At 40.2% G+C, this 16,287-nt stretch overlaps 1 protein-coding gene across 2 annotated transcripts; it reads left to right on the top strand.

Annotated features, from left to right (window-relative positions):
* Positions 1-2,139: 2,139 nt before the first annotated feature.
* LOC135461233 (uncharacterized proline-rich protein-like) lies at positions 2,140-8,993 on the top strand. 2 transcript variants are annotated; one of them, XM_064738239.1, is made up of 3 exons: positions 2,140-2,286; positions 4,622-4,769; positions 7,929-8,993. In XM_064738239.1, the coding sequence occupies exons 1-3, from the start codon at positions 2,272-2,274 to the stop codon at positions 8,084-8,086; spliced, it is 321 nt and encodes a 106-aa protein (XP_064594309.1). In that variant the 5' UTR covers positions 2,140-2,271; the 3' UTR covers positions 8,087-8,993. The 2 variants fall into 2 exon arrangements, 1 of the variants encoding a protein (XP_064594309.1); XR_010443348.1 differs by lacking the exons at positions 2,140-2,286; positions 4,622-4,769 and adding an exon at positions 5,456-5,512.
* The last annotated feature ends 7,294 nt before the right edge of the window (positions 8,994-16,287 follow it).

Genomic DNA, 16,287 nt, shown 5'->3' with positions numbered 1-16,287 from the left:
CAAGCGGCATTTTGGGGTTTTTTCTCTGTTTTTTTTCAGGTTTTTTTTATATTGGTTTTGTAGGGTTTTATCGAGGATTTTTGGTGTTTTTTGGGGTGTTTTGGATGGGTTTTTGCCATTTTTTAGGGTTTACATGGAGATCTTTGGGGTGCTTTTTTTTCTGGATTTTTTTTTTTTTGGTGATTTTTGGATTTTTTTCAAATTTTTTTGGTGTGTTTTTGTGGTTTTTCCAGTGATTTTTTTGGGCTTTCTTTGAGGTTTTTATGGTTCCATTCTGGGGTCGTTTGGGATTTTTTTTTTTTGAGTTTTTTTTGAGGTTTTTGGGGTTTTTCTGGTGGATTCTTGGTGCTTTTCATGGAGATTTTTTGGTGTTTTCGGGGCTTTTTTTGGGGTTATTTTGAGCATTTCTGAGGTAGTTTTGGACATTCTCATGATGGTTTTGGGTTTTTTTGGGGGGGATTTTCCCATTTTTATTTGTATTTTTTCAGGTGTTTTTTATCCTGGTTTTAGTGGGGTTTTTTCGAGGGTTTTTGGTGGTTTTTGGGGTGTTTTGGATGGGTTTTTGCCATTTTTTGGGGTTTACATGGAGATTTTTTGGGGCTTTTTTCTGGATTTTTTTTGTGATTTTTGGATTTTTTTCAAATTTTTTTTGGTGTGTTTTTTGTGGTTTTACCAGTGATTTTTTTGGGCTTTCTTTGAGGTTTTTATTGTTCCATTCTGGGGTCGTTTGGGAGGGTTTTTTTGAGGTTTTTGGTTTTTTTTTCTGGTGGATTCTTGGTGCTTTTCATGGAGATTTTTTGGTGTTTTCAGGGCTTTTTTTGGGGTTAGTTTGAGCATTTCTGAGGTAGTTTTGAACATTCTCAAATGTTTTTTTGGGCGGCTTTTTCCATTTTTATTTGTATTTTTATTTGTATTTTTTCAGGTGTTTTTTATCCTGGTTTTAGCAGGGTTTTTTTGGAGGATTTTTGGTGGTTTTGGAATTTTTTGGGGATTTTTGGACTTTTTTTGCCTTTTTTTAAAGGATTAAATCCTAATGAAGGCTCAAATCCCCATTAACAACCAAATCCAAATTAACATTCAGCTCCAAATTAACAAAGGGAACAATTAATCAGGTTAATTAATTAGGGCAGTGCCTTTGAAGCAGGTGACGAAGTTCTTGATTTTGGTGTCATCCAGAAAAATCCTCCAAAAGGTCGAGTTTTCCCAAAAAAAACCCCTGGAATTTTTCTCTGGGATGGATTTGGGATCTGTCCTGGATCCTTTTGGGTTTTTTTTTAGGGGATTTGCCCCGGAATTTTTGGGAATGTTTTTGGGATCTGCTCCGAGTCCATGGAAAGATTTTTTTTTTTTGGGGGGGGTTCCTTTGGAATCTGAGCGGGATTTGTGTGGGAGCTGGCCGGGATCCAGCTGAGATTTGTTTGGGATTTATTTGGGTTTAATCTGGGTTTAATCAGGGTTTAATCGAGGTTTAATCCGGAATTATTTCGGGATCTTGAGCAGGATCCTCCCGGGATTTCTGTGGGATCCTCGCTGCCATTTTTTCGGGATCTGCCCAGAATCCTGTTGGGATCCATTGCCCAAAACCCCGTCCCGACCCCCTTATCGATCTTTTATCAATTCCTATCGATCCCTTATCAATTCCTTATCGATCCCTTATCGATTCCTTATCAATCTCCCTTCACTTGTCCTTGGTGATCTACGTAATAAAAATAAACGTGGATTCCCGGCCGCAGCATCGCTCCCCCCACCCTCATCGCGACCCCCGACAGGGCCGGGCCCCCTCCATGTCGCGACAGGAGACAGCGACAGCCAAGGCCGCGCCACCCGGAAGTGGCCACATGGGGGACCGCAATGTGTAAGCACCTCAAGTGGTGCGCCGGTGAAAAGGTTCCGGGCGGAAGCGGAAATTGAAGGAGAAGGGCCGGGGGTTCGCCCGGTTATAGGGGACCCTATAAATCTCTAAATCCTATGGGATCTTTCTAGAAACCCCTCAGAGCTTCTCTATGGGGGCTCAAAGCCATAAAAAGCTTCAGCGACCCCATAAAAATCCCCTTATAGGCCTCTATAGCGCCGCGCCCCCTCATAGATGCGCCCCCCCACGGCGGCTTCCCGCCATTTTGCCCTCAGAGCCCTCAGAGCCCCAGAGGCGACGGGAAAAAGCTCCGGGATGAGGGAAAAAGTTGAAAAATGAGGCGGAAAAATCTCGGGCTGAGGGAAAATGTTGGAAAATGAGGCGGAAAAAGCAGCGGGGTGAGGGAAAAAGTTGAAAAAATGACGCGGAAAAAGGTAGAAAAATAGCGGGGATGGGGGGGGAGAAATAGCGGGATGAGGGGGAAATTGGAACATGAGGGGGAAATCGGAACATGAGGGGAAAAAGTGGAAAATGAGGGGGGAAAACATCAGGATGAGGAAAAAGCAGTGGGATAAGGGTGAAAAGATGAAAATGAGGTGAAAAACAACAAAAAAAAAGGGGGATAAGTGATGAAATGAGATAAAAACTCAGGAAAATCAGGTGGGAAAACACTGGGCTGAGGGGAAAGCCACTGGGATAAGGGAGAAAAATACAAAAATTAAATTAAAAACAAAATAAAAAGGAGGGGAAACCACCAGGATGAGGGGAAAAGCACTGGGATAAGGGGAAAATATCTAAGTTAGATGAAAAACAAACAAAAAAAAGAGGGGGATAAGTAATGAAATGAGGTAAAAACGCAAGAAAATCAGGTGGGGAAACACTGGGCTGAGGGGAAAGCCACTGGGATAAAGGAGAAAAATACAAAAATTAAATTAAAAACAAAAAAATAAGGGGGGAAATAGCACCGGGATGAGGGGAATATCACTGGGATAAGGGGAAAAATATAAAAATGAGGTGAAAAACTAAAAAAAAATGAGGGGGATAAGTAATGAAATGAGGTAAAAACCAGGAAAATCAGGTGGGAAAACACTGGGCTGAGGGGAAAGCCACTGGGATAAAGGGGAAAAATATCAAAATTAGGTGAAAAACAAAATAAAAAGGAGGGGAAACCACCAGGATGAGGGGAAAACCACTGGATAAGGGGAAAAATATAAAAATGAGGTGAAAAATTAAAAAAAATGAGGGGGATAAGTAATGAAATGAGGTAAAACCCAGGAAAATCTGGTGGGAAGAAAATGGGCTGAGGCAAAAAATTTGAAAATGAGATGGAAAAAAACTGGGATGAGGGAAAAAGAAAAAAATATTAAATTATGTAAAAATCTAAGGGGATAAAGCCCAGAACACCAAAATGAGGGGAAAATATCAAAATGAGGTGGAAAAGGGCTAAAAATAATAAAATTAAAGGGAGAATCATGAGGATGAAGGGGAAATATTGGATAAAGTAAAAAAAAAACAAATTTAGGTGGAAAAATGAAAATAAGGGAGAAAAATAATGGGATGAGAGGGAAATAATGGGATGAGGGGGAAATACCAAAATGAGGTGGAAAAGCAGCAAAATGAGGCAAAAAATGTAGAAATGAGAGGGAAAATTACCGAGATGAGGGGAAATTATTGGGATAAGGGGAAAAATATTAAAATTGTGTAAAAATCTGAGGGGATAAGGCCCAAACCACCAAGATTAGGTGGAAAAATACCAAAATGAGGTAGAAAAAATAACTAAAGAAGACCCAAAATACTAAAAAGAAGTTGAAAACCACCAGAATGAGGGGGAAAATAGTAAAAAACCCCCAAATTTAGGTGGAAAAAATCAAAAATAAGGGAGAAAAACATTGGAATGAGGGGGGAAATAGTGGGATGAGGGGGGCAAATACAAAAATGAAGCTGAGAACCATCAGGATGAGGGAAAAATTGGAAAAAAGTGGGAAAAATACTGGGAAAAAAAGTGGAAAAATTATGGGATGAGGCAAACCTGCCAAAATGAGGTGGAAAAACACCAAAATGAGGTGGAAAAACACCAAAATTAAGTTGAAAACCGCCAAAAATCGGTGGGAATGAAGGAAATTTTGAATTTTAATTTTGAATTTTCAATCTTGAATTTCGAATTTGAATTTCAATTTTGGATTTTCAATTTTCAATTTTGAATTGGAATTTCTATTTTGAATTTTCAATTTTCAAATTTTCAATCCTGAATTTTGATTTTCAATTTTCAATCTTGAATTTTGAATTTGAATTTCAATTTTGGATTTTCAATTTTCAATTTTCAATCTTGAATTTTGAAGTTGAATTTCAATTTTGGATTTTCAATTTTCGATCTTGAATTTTGAATTTGAATCCTAAATTTTGAATTTTAATTTTCAATTTTCAATCTTGAATTTTGAATTTGGATTTCAATTTTCAATTTTCAATCTTGAATTTTGAATTTGGATTTCAATTTTCAGTTTTCAATTTTCAATCCTGAATTTTGAATTTTGAATTTGAATTTCAATTTTCGATTTTCAATTTTCAATTTTCAATCTTGAATTTTGAATTTGAATTTCAAATTTGAATTTTCAATTTTCAAATTTTCAATTTTAAATTTTCATTCCTTTTGAATTTGGAATTTTCAATTTTCAATTTTGAAGCTTGAATCTCGAATTTGGAATTTTAATTTGAATTTTGAATTTTGAGTTTGAATTTTGAATTGGAATTTGGATTTTCCTCTGCCCTCAGGCTCCGCCTCCGGCCCCGCCCCCCGCCCCTCCCCCACCCCCCAGGCCCCGCCCCCCGCCCCTCCCCGGGCCCCCCCTTCGGGCCCCGGATTTGCGACGGCGACTTCGACGCGGTGGCGTCGCTGCGCGGGGAGATCTTCGTCTTCAAGGTGAGAAATTCCGGGAAATTCGGGAATTTTGGGAAATTTGGGAATTTTTTGGGATTTTTTTTGGGGAATTTTTTTTTAGTTTTGTGATTTTTTGGGGGATTTTTTGGGTTTTTATTGGATTTTTTGGGGGAATTTTTTAGGATTTCTTGCGATATTTGGTGAATTTTTGGGAGATTTTTTTGGGGATTTTTTTGTGATTTTTTGAGGATTTTTCGGGATTTTTTGGGGATTTTTTGGGGGATTTTTTTTGGGATTTTTTTTTATTTTTAAAGTAAATTTTTGGGATTTTTTTGGGATTTTTTGGGGGGATTTTTTTGGGATTTGTTTTTATTTTTAAAGTAAATTTTTGGGAGTTTTTGGGTATTTTTGGGGGATTTTTTGGGGATTTTTTTGGGATTTTTAAAGTAATTTTTGGGGATTTTTTTGAGATTTTTAAAGGAATTTTTTTTTGGATTTTTAAAGTAATTTTTGGGGATTTTTTTGATATTTTTTGGGGTTTTTTTTTGATTTTTAAAGGATTTTTTTTGATTTGTAAAGGATTTTTTGGGATTTTTTCTTATTTTTAAAGGATTTTTTTTTAAATTTATTTTTATATTTTTTGGGATTTTTTTTGAACTTTAAATAATTTTTAGGGGTTTTTTTGGGGGACTTTTTGGGGAATATTTTCGGGATTTTTTGGGGATTTTTCGAGGTCTGGGGGGTCCCCCCGAGCCCCCGCGGAGCCTTCATGGGACCCGACGACGGTGAGACCCCAAAATTCACCCCAAAAAATCAAAAAAATCCCAAAAATATCCCCCCAAAAAATCCCCCAGAAATCCCTAAAAATATCCCCAAAAAACCCTGAAAAAATCTGAAAAAATCCCCCCAATATCCCCAAAAAAACCCCAAAAATCCCTTAAAAAGTTCTCAAAAAACGCTCAAAATTCCAAAAAAAATCGCCCCAAAAATTCCTTAAAAAATCCTCAAAAAATCCCCCCAAAAAATCCTCAAAAATTCCCCAAATAATCCCAAAATCTCCCCCAAAAATATCCCCCAAAAAATCCTCAAAAATCACCCAAAAATCCCCCAAAATAATCCCCAAAAATTCCCCAAAAAATCATCAAAAATCCCCCCAAAAATCTCCCCAAAAAACCCTGAAAAAGTCTGAAAAAATCCCCCCAAAATAACCCAAAAAGTCCCCCAAAAATCCCCCAAAAACCTCAAAATTCCAAAAAAAATTCCCCCAAAATCCACAAAACATCCCCCAAAAAATCCGCAAAAAAATTCTCAAAAATCCCACAAAAAAATCTTCCAAAAAGTCTTCCAAAATCCCCAAAAAATCACCAAAAATTCCCCCCAAAAATCCCTCAAACCCCCCCAAAAAATGAGTCCAAAAATCCCCACAAAGTCCCCCAAAAAATCCCTCAAATCCCACAAAAAAAATCTCCCAAATAATCCCCAAAAAATGCCCCCAAATCCTCCAAAAAATCCCCCAAAAAGTCTCAAAAAACTCCCAAAAAATGCATCCAAAATTCCCCTAAAAAGCCCCCCAAAATCTCCAAAATTCACCCCACAAAGAAAAAAAAATTCCCAAAAAAATTCCCAAAAAAATCCCCCAAAAATCCCTCAAAAAATAAAAAAAAATATCCCCAAACAATTTGGGATTTTTGGGGGATTTTTTGGGGATTATTTGGGGATTTTTTTGGTGATTTTTTGTTTTATTTATTTTAAAGGATTTTTGGGGGGATTTTTGGGGACTTTTTTTTTTTAATTTTAAAGGATTTTGTGGGGGATTTTTTTGTATTTTTTTGGGGTTTCTTTTTTGGGATTTTTTGGTCTCCTTTTTTTTTGACGTTTAAAGGATTTTTTTGGGAATTTTTGGGGGGATTTTTTGCGAATTTTTTTTGGTTTTTTTGGGATTTTTTGGGGGGACTTTGGGGATTTTTTGGGGGAATTTTTGGGATTTTTTTTTATTTTTAAAGGATTTTTTGAGGAATTTTTGGGGATTTTTAAATTAGGTTCTTGGGATGTTTTTAGTGATTTTTTGGGATTTTTTGGCGATTTTTTGGGATTTTTTTTTTAATTTTAAAGGATTTTGGGGGGGGATTTTTGGGGATTTTTAAGGGATTTTTTTGGTGTTTTATTTAATTCTTTTAAAGGATTTTTTGGGGATTTTTGGGGATTTTTTAGGGATTTTTTTGCGGGTTTTTTTAAAATTTTTTAAAGGATTTTTTGAGGATTTTTTGGGGATTTTTGGGGATTTTTTTAGGGATTTTTTTGTGTTTTATTTAATTTTTTAAAGGATTTTTTGGGGGATTTTTGAGGGATTTTTTGGGCTTTTTTTGGGGATTTTTTAGAGATTTTTTGGTTTTTTTATAAATTTTTTAAAAGGATTTTTTGGGGGATTTTTGGGGATTTTTTTTAGGGATTTTTTGGGGTTTTTTTTAAATTTTTTAAAGGATTTTTGGGGGATTTTTTGGGGGATTTTTTGGGCTTTTTTGGGATTTTTTTGGGGGATTTTTGGGGATATTTTAGGGATTTTTTTGTGTTTTATTTAATTTCTTTAAAGGATTTTTTGGGGATTTTTTGGGGCATTTTTGGGGATGTTTTAGGGATTTTTTTGGTGTTTTATTTAATATTCTTAAAGGATTTTTTTGGGATTTTTTTGAGGGATTTTTGGGGATTTTTTAGGGATTTTTTTTTTCTTTTATTTTTTTAAAGGATTTTTTGGGGGATTTTTGGGGATTTTTTTAGGGATTTTTTTGTTTTTTTTAAATTTTTTTTAAAGGATTTTTTTGGGATTTTTTAGGGATTTTTTTGTGTTTTATTTAATATTTTTAAAGGATTTTTTTGGGTTTTTTTTAAATTTTTTTAAAAGACTTTTTGGGGATTTTTTGGGGGATTTTTTGGGCTTTTTTTGGGATTTTTGGGGATTTTTTAGGTTTATTTTTTTAATTTTTTTAAAGGATTTTTTGGTGGAATTTTTAAATTTTTTTCCGGGATTTTTGACACGACTCCCCCCCATTTTTACCCCTTTTTTCCCCATTTCTCCCCCATTTTTTACCCGATTTTCACCATTTTTTCACCGATTTTCCCCATTTTTTCCCCATTTTTCCCCATTTCCCCCCTCCCAGTATAAACCAGTACAAACCAGTATAACCCAGTTCCCTCCCATTGCAGCCTTCACCTATTTCGACCGCTCCCACCTCTACTGGAAATTCGACAACTCCGCCCTCCGCGTCCTGCCCGGCTTCCCCAAATCCGCGCTCCGCGATTGGCTGGGCTGCCCCGCCCCGGCCCCGCCCCTCCGGACACCGAGGTCATCGTCATCGCTGTAGGGGCGGGGCCGGCGGCGTGGGCGGGGCCTATGGCGCTGCTGGGCGTGGCCTTGTTCTGGCAGCGCCGGGGCGGGGCCCACGCCCACCTGAGGCGGTGCCAGCGGTCGCTGCTGCCCCGCGTGTAGCCACGCCCACTTTTGGGGTGGGGGCCACGCCCACTGTGCTAGGACACGCCCCTTTCAGTTATCTGGACACACCCACTGTGCTAGGACACGCCCCCCTGAATTACCTGGACACGCCCACTTTGCTTGGACACGCCCCTTGGAATTACCTGGACACGCCCACTTTGCAAGGACACGCTCCCCTGAATTACCTGGACACGCCCACTTCGCTAGGACATGCCCACTTCGCTAGGACACGCCCCCCTTAATTACCTGGACACGCCCACTTTGCATGGACACACCTCGGACCCAATCTCTGGCCACGCCCACTTTTATGGGGAACACGCCCATTTTGCAAGGACACGCCCCTCTGAATTACCTGGACACGCCCACTTTGCATGGACACGCCCACCTAACTCATCTGGACACACCCCCGACCCAATGTGGCCACGCCCACTTTTTGGGGGGCAATTGGCAATCCCACTTTGCATGGACACGCCCCTCTGAATTACCTGGACATGCCCACTGTGCTAGGACACGCCCCTCTGAATTACCTGGACACGCCCACTTTGCATGGACACCCCCAAGTCACCCCATGACTCTCGAGGCCACGCCCACTTTGTATTGCCCCTCATTGGACCGGCCTGGCCACGCCCTTTTCGATGGACATGCCCACCTCAGCTGTATGGACACGCCCCTGACCCTGCTGACCACGCCCACTTTGCATGGACATGCCCCCAGACTCACCCATTGACTCACCTGGCCACGCCCACTTTGCATTGCCCCTCATTAGCTTCACCTGGCCACGCCCACTCCAATGGACACGCCCACCTGCCCATCCCAATGATTCATTTGGCCACACCCACTACACAGGGACGTGCCCACTTTGGTTAACCACGCCCATTTTGTGAGGACACGCCCACTCCATATGAACACGCCCCCAAATCCACCTGGACTCTTCACATGGACACGCCCAGTTTTTGGGACACGCCCATGATGCACTTGACCACGCCCACTTTTCACGGACACGCCCACCCGACTCAGATGGCCACGCCCACTTTGTATTGACACGCCCCTTGACTCACCTGACCACGCCCACTTTGTGTGACCACACCCACAGACTCCCCAGGCCACGCCCACTCACCTGGCCACGCCCCCAGACAACCCTGACCACGCCCCTTCACTTTGCCACGCCCCCAAACGCACCCGGACACTCCTACCCACCCAAGCCACGCCCCCTCCGTTAAGCCACGCCCCTTGCGCTCACCGGGCCACGCCCACACCCCCCTTTCCCATTGGCCACGCCCCTTTTCCATTTATGGTGCTGCGGGCCGCGCCCCGCCCCCTCCTCCTCCCTGATTGGCCGAGAGAGGAGCGGGGTTATGCAAATGAAGGGGGCGGAGCTTGGGGTGGGTTTCTGGTTTTTTTTGTATAATTTTCCCGCGGGACGGGAGGGGGGCGGGGCCAAGAGCCAGGCCACGCCCCCGGGGGGGTGGGAGGGGATTAATGAATAAATAATGAGTGAATAAATAATGAATGAATAAATAATGAGTGAATAATTAATTAATAAAGGAGAGAAAGGAAATGGCGCCGACTGGTTTGGACTGGGAGGGGAAAAATGGGGAAAAAAAGGGGAAAAATGGTGAAAATTGGGTGAAAAATGAGCAAAAAATGAGGAAAATAATGCAAAAAAAGGGTTAAAAATGGCATTGAAAGGGTTAAAATGGCAAAAAAAATTGATAAAAGTGGGGGAAATGGGAACTGGTTTATACTGGTTTGTACTGGGAGGGACTGGGAGGGGAAAATGGGGAAAAAATGGGGGAAAAATGGTTAAAAAATTGAGAAAATTGGGTGAAAAATAAAGAAACCAGTACAAACCAGTATAAACCAGTATAAACCAGTAAAACCCCAATTTTCCCCATTTTTTCCCCATTTTCCCCCTCCCAGTCCCTCCCAGTCCAAATCAGTAACCCCCAACCCACGTTTTGCATTGACCACACCCAGTTTATTTTGCATCTCATTTGCATAAATTTGCATCGACGGCCGTCCGGTGGGCGGAGCTTCCGTCCGGAGGGGGCGGGGCTTGTTCAGCTGGAAGGGGAGAAGGGAGAGAGGTCAGACCAGTATAAACCAGTATAAACCAGTATAAACCAGATAAACCAGTTAAACCAGTATAAACCAGTATAAACCAGTATAAACCAGTTCAAAATTTTCCCATTTTTATCGCATTTTTTGCCATTTTTAACCCTTTTTTTGCCATATTTTCCTCATTTTTTGCTCATTTTTCCCCTCCCAGTCCTTCCCAGCCCCTCCCAGTACAAACCAGTATAAACCAGTTCCAATTTTTCCCACTTTTATCACATTTTTTGCCATTTTAACCCTTTAAATGCCATTTTTAACCCTTTTTTTGCATTATTTTCCCCGTTTTTTGCTCATTTTTTACCCGATTTTTCCCCATTTTTCCCCTCCCAGTATAAACCAGTACAAACCAGTTCCCATTTCCCCCCATTTTTAACCCTTTCTTCCCCATTTTTTGCTCATTTTTCACCCAATTTTCGCCATTTTTTCACCATTTTTTCCCCTCCCAGTACAAACCAGTACAAACCAGTATAAACCAGTTCAAATTTTTCCCATTTTTATCACATTTTTTGCCATTTTAACCCTTTCAATGCCATTTTTGACCCTTTTTTTGCCATATTTTCCCCATTTTTTGCTCATTTTTCACCCATTTACCCCCTCCCAGTCCCTCCCAGTACAAACCAGTAACCCCAAACCCCCTCCCAGTACAAACCAGTATAACCCAGCCCCATTCCCAGTCACTCACCTGCTCCATACTGGTCCATGCTGGTTTGTACTGGTTTTTCTCACCGCCTGCTCTTGGCTCTCCCGGATCTTCTGGAGCTGCCCTCGCCAGAGGGGGGAGGGGCGTCTGTCTGCAATGGGGGGAGGGGCAACAAAAAAGGGGGCGGGGTCGGGAATCGCAAAATTCGCAAATTTTAACCCCCAAAAAATTCAGGAATTTCCTCCCAAAATTCCCCCCCAAAATTCCCATTTTTTTCCCGCAAATTGCCAAAATTTTAACCCCAAAAATCCCAAATTTAAATGTAAAAATTCACCAAATTTTACCCCAAAAATTCCCCAAATTTTACCCTCAAATTCCCAACATTTTTTACCCCAAAATCCCAAATTTTAATGCAAAAATTCCCCAAATTTTAACCCCAAAAATCCCAAATTTTAATGTAAAAATTCACCAAATTTTACCCTCAAATTCCCAACATTTTACCCCAAAATCCCAAATTTTAATGCAAAAATTCCCCAAATTTTAACCCCAAAAATCCCAAATTTTAATGCAAAAATTCCCCAAATTTTATCCTCAAATTCTCAAAATTCCACCCCAAAATTCCCAATTTTTTCCCCCAAATTCCCAAAATTTAATGATAAAATTCCCCAAATTTTACCCCCAAAATCTCACATTTTACCTCCAAAAATCCCAAATGTTTCCCCCAAAAAATCCCAAAATTTTACCCCAAAAATCCCAAAATTTTACCCCAAAAATCCCAAATTTTTCCCCCCAAAAATCCCAAATTTTTACCACAAAATTCTCAAATTTTAACCCAAAATAATTCCACCCCAAAATTCCCATTTTTCCCCCACAATATTCCCGAATTTCCCCCAAATTCCATAAATTTCCCCAGAAATTCCCATTTTTCCCGAATTTTCCCCTCATGGTTTGCAGGCTGCCCTGGAGGGCGCCGTGCCTGGCTGAGGCCGAGCTCCCCAACCCCCGCCCCCCCCCCTCAAAAACCCCTTAAAAAAACCCCAAAAAACCCCGAAATTTCCCATTTTTTCCCCCAAATTCCCATTTTTCCCCCACAATATTCCCGAATTTCCCCCAAATTCCATAAATTTCCCCAGAAATTCCCATTTTTCCCGAATTTTCCCCTCATGATTTGCAGGCTGCCCTGGAGGGCGCCGTGCCTGGCTGAGGCCGAGCTCCCCAACCCCCGCCCCCCCCCTCAAAAACCCCTTAAAAAAACCCCAAAAAACCCCGAAATTTCCCATTTTTTCCCCCAAATTTCCCCAAAATTCCCATTTTTTCCCCGATTTTTTGGAGATTTTTAATGGGATTTTTTTGAGGGGGTTTTGGGGATTTTTTGGGGGATTTTTTGGTGATATTTTGGGGGATTTTTTGATATTTTTTGTTGATTTATGGGGTATTTTTGGGGATTTTAATGGGGTTTTTGTGTGGGAATTTTGGGGGATTTTTTGGGATATTTTTGAGATTTTTTGGAGATTTTTAATGGGATTTTTTGAGGGGGCTTTGGTGATTTTTTAGGGATTTTTTGGGGAATTTTTGAGGTATTTTTGAGATTTTTTGGAGATTTTTAATGGGATTTTTTTGAGGGGGTTTTGGGGATTTTTAGGGATTTTTTGGGGGATTTTTTGGTGATATTTTGGGGAATTTTTTGTTATTTTTTGTTGATTTTATGAGGTTTTCTGGGATTTTTTGGGGATTTTTATGAGGTATTTTTGAGATTTTTTGGGGGATTTTTAATGGGATTTTTGAGGGGGCTTTGGGGATTTTTAGGGATTTTTTGGTGATTTTTTGATTTTTTTTTTGATTTATGGGGTTTTTTTTGGGATTTTTATGACGTATTTTTGAGATGTTTTGGGGATTTTTAATGGGATTTTTTGAGGGGGCTTTGGGGATTTTCTAAGGGTTTTTGGGTGATTTTTTAGGGTTTTTTTTGTATTTGTTGGGGGAGTTTTTTATATTTGTTGTCGATTTTTGGGGGAGTTTTTTTGGGTTTTTGTAGGAATTTTGGGGGATTTTTTGGGATTTTTATGAGGGTTTTTTGGGATTTTTAATGGAATTTTGAATGGGATTTTTGGGTTGTTTGAAATGGGATTTGTTGGATTTTAGGAAGATTTTTAATAGCATTTTTTAGGGATTTTTGGGGGATTTTTCAGTGAATGTTTTGGGGGGTATTTTGGGGAATTTTTTGGATAATTATTTAAAATTTTTGGGTGAATTTTGGGGATTTTTGGGGTGAATTTTTTATGATTTTTTGGTGAATTTTGGTGATTTTTGGGGTGAAATATTTGGGATTTTTGGGTGAATTTGGGGGATTTTTGGGGTGAAATTTTTGGGTCAATTTTTGGGTCAATTTTCGGGCACATTTTGGGGATTTTTTGGGGGATTTTTCAGGTGAAATTTTTGGGATTTTTTGGGTGAATTTTGGGAGGATTTTACTGGGTGGATTTTGGGGGCACATTTTAGGTATATTTTGTTGCTTTGGGGGGATTTTTTGGCAATTTTGGGGGATTTTTTGGGGAGAATTGTGGGGATTTTATGGGGCATTTTTCGGGTGAAATTTTTGGGATTTTTGGGTGAATTTTTGGGATTTTTGGGGTGAAATTTTTGGGATTTTTGGGGTGAAATATTTGGGATTTTTTGGTGAATTTTGGCGATTTTTGGGCTGAAATTTTGGAATTCTTGAGCCAATTTTCAGGCACATTTTAGTGATTTTTGGGGGATTTTTTGGGTGAATTTTTTTTGATTTTTGGGTGAATTTTGGCGATTTTTGGGGTGAAATATTTGGGATTTTGGGTTAATTTGGGGGATTTTTGGGGTGAAACTTTTGGGATTTTTTTGTGAATTTGGGGGATTTTTGGTGAATTTTGGGGCACATTTTGGGGATTTTTGGGGGGATTTTTCAGGTGAAATTTATGGGGTTTTTTAGTGAATTTTGGCAATTTTTGGGGTGAAATATTTGGGATTTTTTGGGTGAATTTTGGGAGATTTTCTGGGTGGATTTTGGGGGCATTTTTTGGCAATTTCGGGGGATTTTTTGGGGGAATTTTTTTGAGTGAAATATTTGGGTTTTAACCCAAAAAATTGGGTTTTAACCCAATTTTTGAGGTCCAGGACCTTTTTTGGGGATTTTTAACCCAATTTTTGGGGTCTGGGATCATTTTTGGGGTTTTTGGACCAAATTTTTTGGGGTTTTTTATCCCAATTTTTGGGGTCTGGAATAATTTTGGGGGGTTTTTAACCAAATTTTTGGGGTTTTTTAACCCAATTTTAGGGATCGAGGACCCTTTTTGGGGTTTTTTAACCCAATTTTTGGGGTCTGGAATATTTTTTGGGTTTTTTAGCCCAATTTTTGGGGTTTTTTTAACCCAATTTTTGGGGTCCGGGATAATTTTTTCGGGTTTTTAAACCCAATTTTGGTGGTCTGGGACCACTTTTGGGGTTTTTTTAACCCAATTTTTGGGGTCCGGGACCCTTTTTGGATTTTTCTCCCCAATTTTTTGTGTCCCAGCCCCATTTTTGGGGGTTTTCTCCCCATTTTTGTTCCCTTTCCCACTTTTGGGATTTTTCACCCCAATTTTTTGGGATTTTTCTCCCATTTTGGGGTTTTCTCCCCATTTTCCTTCCCTTCCCATTTTTGGGGGATTTCTCCCCAATTTTGGGATCTCCTCCCCATTTTTTGGGGTTTTTCCCCCCAAATTTTTGTGTCCCAGCCCCATTTTTTGGGATTTTTCTCCCATTTTGGGGATTTTTCTCCCATTTCGGGATTTTTCTCCCATTTTTGGGGATTTTTGGGGATGCTGGCCTTCTGTGAAAATACCTGAAAATTCACTAATGGACACGCACTGATGGGCCTTCTGTAAAAACCCTGAAAATTCCCTTAAGGCCGCTCGCTGCTGAGCCTTCTGCAAAAAACCTGAAAATTCCCTTATTGCCACTCACTTCTGAGCCTTCTGCAAAAAAACCCTCAAAATCCCCAATTCCCCACTCACTTTTGAGCATTCTCAGCTGCTCACTAGAGAAACGTGCAAAAAATCCCGGTTTTCCTCATATTTTACAGGTTTTCTGACATTCTCCAAGGAATTTGGGGTTAAAATTTCCACGTTTTGAGGCGTTTTCTGAGGGGTTTCGCCACAACCCCTCATTTTCCCGCCTTTTTTCCTGGCGCCCCCTAGCGGATTCCGAGTTGAAACGCAGCAAAAATGATTCAAATTCCCTTTTTTTTCCCCCCAACATTTTGCACCCACATTGCCCCCTCACTTCTGAGCCTTTTCAGCTGCTCAGGAGAGAGAAACTTGCAATAAAACCCTAATTTTCCTCATGTTTTGCAGATTTTCTGGCATTCTCCAAGGAATTTGAGGTTAAAATTCCCATATTTTGAGGTAATTTCTGAGGGGTTTCACCACAATCCACGCAAAGCCCTCATTTTCCAGCCTTTTTTTGTCGCAGATTTCAAGTTGAAACTCAGCAAAAATGATTCAAATTCCCATTTTTTTTCCTCCCACATTTTGAACACCCTGAGGGATTTTGGGTGCAAAATCAGTTGAGTTGTCGAAAATTCCCATTTTTCACAATTTCCCCATATTTTTAGGCACTTTCTGAGAAATTTTGACACCAAATAATCCAAATTGCCACAAACCCCTCATTTTTCCAACTTTTTCAGGCACTCCAGGTGGCCTTCAGCCTGGACAGTGACTGTACAGCTCGAAAATCCCAGTTTTTCAATAACTTTGAAGCACCCTGAAGGATTTTCGTAGCAAAAGCAGCTGAATTGGTGAAAATTCACATTTTTACCACATTGTGAGGAGTCTTCTGAAGAATTTTTGACACCAAAAAGCCGGAATTGCCACAAACCCTCATTTTCCTGCTGTTTTCTGGGGCCTCTAGAGCAACAAAATGGCTCCAAATTCCTGGGTTTTTGTGCATTTTGAAGCATCCCCTGAGGGATTCTGAGTGCAAAAGCAGCTGAATTGGTGAAAATTCTGATTTTTCTCAAATTTTGAGGCACTCCCTGGGGGACTCCCACACCAAGAAAGCCAAAATTGGCGTAAATCCCACATTTTCCTGCATTTTTCTGGCCCCTCAGAGCAACAAAACATCTCCAAATTCCTGAGTTTTTGTGGATTCTGAAGCACTCCCTGAGGGATTTTGGGTGCAAAAGCAGCTGAAATGGTGAAAATTCCCATTTTTAACAAGTTTTGAGGTTCCCCTGAAGGATTTTGACGCCAAGAAAGCCGGAACTGGCACAAACCCCTCATTTCCCCGCCTTTTTTTAGTGCCCCTGG

The sequence above is a fragment of the Zonotrichia leucophrys genome, unplaced genomic scaffold (genome assembly GCF_028769735.1).
Source record: "Zonotrichia leucophrys gambelii isolate GWCS_2022_RI unplaced genomic scaffold, RI_Zleu_2.0 Scaffold_229_81052, whole genome shotgun sequence".
Classification (NCBI taxonomy): Eukaryota; Metazoa; Chordata; class Aves; order Passeriformes; family Passerellidae; genus Zonotrichia; species Zonotrichia leucophrys.
The sequence above is the reverse complement of the archived record's forward strand: the minus strand, read 5'-3'. Positions and strand labels throughout refer to the sequence as shown.

Excerpts from the sequence above, each read along its gene's own strand:
- LOC135461233 (XM_064738239.1), top strand. Across the intron at positions 4,770-7,928 it reads GGGAGATCTTCGTCTTCAAG|CCTTCACCTATTTCGACCGC; the intron begins GTGAGAAATTCC and ends CTCCCATTGCAG.